This window comes from Phalaenopsis equestris, unplaced genomic scaffold (assembly GCF_001263595.1).
Source record: "Phalaenopsis equestris unplaced genomic scaffold, ASM126359v1 Scaffold000697, whole genome shotgun sequence".
Taxonomy (NCBI): domain Eukaryota; kingdom Viridiplantae; phylum Streptophyta; class Magnoliopsida; order Asparagales; family Orchidaceae; genus Phalaenopsis; species Phalaenopsis equestris.
This window is the reverse complement of record NW_018165137.1, coordinates 918086-923426: the sequence shown is the minus strand read 5'-3', so window position 1 is coordinate 923426 and position 5341 is coordinate 918086. Positions and strand designations below refer to the sequence as shown.

At 36.5% G+C, this 5341-nt stretch overlaps 1 protein-coding gene across 3 annotated transcripts in view; it reads right to left on the bottom strand.

The window, feature by feature from the left end:
* Positions 1 to 4198, bottom strand: part of LOC110030312 (ribulose-1,5 bisphosphate carboxylase/oxygenase large subunit N-methyltransferase, chloroplastic) — a 51112-nt gene extending 46914 nt beyond the window's left edge. For all 3 annotated transcript variants that reach the window (XM_020732969.1, XM_020732970.1, XM_020732971.1), the window contains exons 1-2: positions 3787 to 4198; positions 3620 to 3695 (exon numbers count right to left, since the gene is read on the bottom strand). In XM_020732969.1, coding sequence (XP_020588628.1) covers positions 3620 to 3695; positions 3787 to 4125 — 415 coding nt within the window. In that variant the 5' untranslated portion in view covers positions 4126 to 4198. The remainder of the gene's footprint in view (positions 1 to 3619; positions 3696 to 3786) is intronic.
* Positions 4199 to 5341: the final 1143 nt, after the last annotated feature.

The following is a 5341-nucleotide window of genomic DNA, read 5'->3' as shown; positions in this document are numbered from 1 at the left end:
TGTATGTATGTATGTATGTATGTATGTATGTATGTATGTATGTGTGAGTGTATGTATATCTGTGTGAGTGTGTGATATTCTTCCACCACTTCCACTGCACACGAGGCTTGTCTCATCTGATAGGGCCCAAGCTCAGCTTCGTCCGCTCAATCTCAAGGCACCATCCCTCCCTTGGTCGAACACGCAACATAGCCACTTCTTCCTCCATTGTCGCACAGAACTTCCTTTGACAACTTGACCTTATGTTTCCCTTCCAAGCGCGAGCCCCACTGCTATTGCACGCACACGACTAGGTTCCACATTCAATTACAAAGCATCATCTTCCTTTCTCTGGATTGAATCTGGCATCTACAGCAAGCTAAGACTCTACCTTCAAACACTAGAGTTACATACGATTCTTCCTTCTTTTTCTTCTTCTTTCTCTGAGTTTGAAGTTGTTGCTATGAAAAGGTGGTTTTGTTCCACCTTATAAGGCTAAAATGCACTTTCATCTTCCTCTCTTTCATCTCCCCCACATGCACTTACTAAAATTAAAAGGAGACAAAAAAACTCAATTACGAGGCATCCCAACCTCTTCTTGGGTCCTTTCCTCATATTCATCGATCCTTTGTAGCTCTCGACGGAGTTGCCCTTGTATCACATCCATGGTGAACATCCGATCAAATTCTGGCAATTGCTTCCTAGGCGGCATGATTCGATTTTGGGAGTGGGTAACTCGAAGGAGATGTGTTGGGGTCATTTAGGGTGGGAAAGAAAAATTGAGTGGAGATAGGATTGGGTATATGTGAATACTGAAAATCTAGGATAAGACTATGGTTATATTAGCTTTGATACCAAATGATACCGGAGTTAACGCAAATGACAATAGGAAAAACAATTATTATTACAAAAAAAGTCAAATAAGCGGTTATGACCAAACACACATTGAAATGAGAAATAACAAAATCACGACGCACGACAGAATGTTGGGGTGGATCTCGATTGGTGATGGTGGTCGTTTAGGGCTTATAAAGGTTGCATCAAGGTAAGCTAGGTGTGGGACTACGGGGAAATAGTGGCGACACAATGAAAGGGGATGGAAGTATTGGTTGGGGAGATTGGGACAGCAAGTGGGGTAGCAAGCAGAGCTGCGAGCTACAATGAGAAAGGCTGGAACAGCCAGGGGACACTAAAAAAAACAGGTTTGTTATTTTTCGGATGACGGCAGTGAGGGAAAAGACGCTGCAGCCACGAGGCAATAGATTGGATTGATGGAAGCAGGTGGCGGGCGGCTGGATTGTAGGATTAACAACAAAAATTACCGTTTCGGGCAGCTGCATCAGCGGAAGAAGATTGCAGCAACAAAGGGGATATTTGAGGCGGTGGTAGCAAGCAAGAAAAGCTAGAATTGAAGAATTACATCGAAAAATGCAAAGGGAATAAGAAAGATAATCACCATCTCAGGAGAGAAATACAGTCAGAAAACTACTCAAACTCTCAGATACAACCCTCGAATGAAAAACAGAGAAGTCAACGACAATTTCAGATAAAACTCACACAAAACCTAACCCTAGAATCCTAAGAAAAAAAACATATTATATTAAGAGAACTAGGAGTGGCCCAGGAGAACTAGCTGACTCCACTCTGACACAAAGACCTAAACCGATTTGATCCAGGCAAGCAGGCGGCTTTTTGTGTGTCACGATATTATAGAAAGGCTCGCGGTACAATAGCAAGGCTCGTAGTACTGTAGCAGAAGTCACGTAAATGCCTCCTGGGCAGCTTCCACGTTAAAGGCTACATAGAAATATGATAGTAACATTAACTATCATGGTATTAGTGTCATAGAAACTCGTGCATGAACAAGTAACAACCAAGAATAGCACCTTAAAGGTAGACTTATTTTAAAGATAAAAGAGATTAGGAGTGCCTGATTTGCCTATTTTTGAAGGCAATACACACCTCAATTGAGCACCTCTTAAATCTATGAAATTTGCCCAAATAAATTATTTTTTTCCTATCTTTGTATATATTCATATGGTGCATAATTGTGGTTAAGTTTACAATCTTATTCATTTTTTTTATACATTAGTATAGCTTTTCCATTTATATAGAAGAAACATTCATCATCTTCTTTTAGATATTTTTTATTTCCAAGTTTTTTTACCCCAAGTTTTATGAGATAAAACTAATCATTTATATTTACGTTGTACTAAAGTTATATACATATTTAAGTAATTTATTTAACTTTAGTACATGAATCAAATTTTCATCTTAAACATATTCATACTCATGTGTAAAAAGTAGATACTAGTTATTTATCTAATACTCTAAAACAGAAACATTATATGCAAATACAAAAAACCATCAATTATATTCTATGATTTAGATTCATAATTTTTTATGGTACAGATGTTGCATTTTGTTTGAATAAATTGTAGATCTCAATCTTAAGCTATAGAAGTGTCTCATTACGACGATGGTATATCACATTATCCTTTACATTATATGCTCTTCAGAATCTAAAATTTCATAGAAGTGTAAACATATGTTTTATCTACAAGGATTTCAATCCATCTTATTAGAAGGGGGACAAATGGATAAAACAATTAAAAAACTATAGCCACAATGATGTTTGCATTAATACAACACCTCTAGAAAAATCTCTACATCAACGAGTTTTGTTTTACATAAAAGAGATTTTTTTTCTGTTTGACGGATCATCATCATCATTCTTGATCTTGCTAAAACTCCTTGGATGCAACTCCAAAAAATCACAGCCAATATTCAAATGGCAGTTTCTTTCTTATATTTTCTTAAAAAATCATATCAGATCAAATTAAAAGAACCTAGCATGGCAATATTGAAGTTGCCTAGAAAAAGAAGGTGTTTGTTTTAAAGTGAGTTTAGTCTTTTGTGAAGCAACAGTGGTTTAAGCAATTAGATGACTTGATGGCAATACAGCATAGAACACAAGTTAGAAATCTAATGAAACAAGGAATAAGGAGAGGCTCATTGTCCAATCAATTTTGTACGCCTCAGATCCTATTTATAAATCTACTGAAAATCACGGTGGGGATAAGCTTATTTTAGACAACCCGCATAAATCATTGTCTTCTGTGGAACTTAGTCACTTTGTTTTGCCTAATTTTTTTGTACGGACTCCTGACGTAGCTGTACGTGTCACGGAGATTATTCCTGAGTTATTTTCATGTTATTTCTGGGTTATTTTCAATAATGCCGAAATAACCCAGGTTATTTCAATAAAGACCAAAGGTTATTTCTGGGTTATTTTGGGATTATTGAAAATAACCCAGAAATAACCTGAAAATAATTCAGGAATAACCTCCACGACACTTAGAGCTACGTCAGTAGTCCGGACAGAAAATGTGGTCCTTTGTTTTTACATTGTGTTCTTTATAGGCGCTTTCTCAATTTAAACAAAATAAGATAAAGACGTTCCAACAAACCATAAAAGAAACAAAAATTTTCAAGTTAAAAAACCTAGTACATCGATAATTCCCTACAACTGCCTATCTCATTCTCCTTTGAAAAGATGCTTAAAACCACAGTCAAACAGTATCAGCGTAAAACAAGCAAACGATAATTTTGAAATAAAAATGCGCAACGGCTCCCATACCTACAGTTTCATCGCCCAAAACCCTCTCTAGCGTGACAATCAAAGAATTCGGCACAGAAAAAGCCACATCTCCCGCCTGCCACCATGGAGGGTGATAACATCACACCATATGGTATGACACAATAAAGACGAAAAAATCAAACAAAAGAGAAATCAATTGATCCTACTTGAAGATCTTCGCTGGCAGCCACGTAATGAATAGGTCGATATTTCCCATCGTGAGAATGCCTCTCTTGAAGAACAACCTTGCATGGGGGAAGCCCCTCTCTAAAGAGCCAAGACTTCAGATCCCCGGAAACCAAACCTTTCAAGCCCCCTCTCCACTTTTCCTTGTGCGCTCCGGCGAGAAGGGTGTCGGCGGCGCAAGCGAGAAAGCGGTTGCGGCGGTGAAAAGGAGCGTTGCGGAATGGAGGCAAAGGGAAGTAGGATGTTACCGTTATCGGTGATCGGCGGGAAGGCGAGAAAAGTGGAGAGGGGAACTGGCCGCGGTGGTACGAAGATGCCATTTTGTGGCCGAGTGTTTTGGGACGAGAGTTCCCGAACAAAAATCTTATATGTATTCACAAACATTCATAAAGATTCACCGATGAAGAGTGACAGTAAGCAACACTACCTAAGTTTTTATATATTTAAATAACTCATAAATAAAATATATGAAATAATTTTAATATTCTTGATGAATTTACATACATACAACTAGATTTTTATATATTTACATATATAATACATAAATTTTACTTATTATACCACTTAAATTTTGAAGTAGCATCAAAAATATCAATATTTTTAACTTCTAAAATTTATATTTGTATATATAAATATAATTTAAAAATTAACAATATTGTACAATGAAAAATAATTTTTTAAATATTAGATATAAAAATTAATAAATGGCATTTGTGGGCTACAAGAATTCGAAAAAGCACAAGACTCTAGTCGAGAGCTCAAAGTTTTGGGGTGAAATTTTCAAAGAACTGATGATATAGTAGATAAAACACTACCCAGATATTTCGCTCTCACTTTTGGGAGAACTTCAAGACCTGGCGTTTGAGGTTTCTCATAAGTGTGATCCCGTATTGTTAATTATTCCCCCCATAACAAAATAGCATTTTAGATTAAGGTTAGTCATTATGCGTTATGTATTAAGAATTAGCATATAATAGAAGCAAATTTTAAAATTTAAATATGTAAAAATTATTATTGCGAGCTCAAAACGAATGAGGAGGGCAATGATGATGAACTCGATCAAGATCACATAGTTATGTCATCCTAGATTGTCATGGACCCTAGTCTACTTAGTTAGCGTAGGTAGTCGACCCAACCTAACAAAGAATCCTTGTCAGCGGTTGTTCGTTGCTTCATCCAAGAAGACCTTGTAAACCTAGGATGAATGATTATTTAGAAGGATTAATATAAGTTGACATTAGCTTACAAAGAGCTTTGTGCTCTATCAAATATAACTTATAATTCAATATTCAAAAAGGCATACTATTATTGGGGAACATATTGGCTACACCCATGACTGTAATATGTTGATGTCATTTGGCGGCAAACTACCTGGTTAGAGAGCTTGAGTCTTAATCATTTTTTTGTGATGTCATTTGACGACAAAATCACCCAAACAGAGGACTTGGTCACATCCTTACTAGCTTGAGATTATTTTGAGTATTAATTTAGTTGTATGTTTAATAAGACATTGGCTATTTGTGAGCTTGAGTTAGT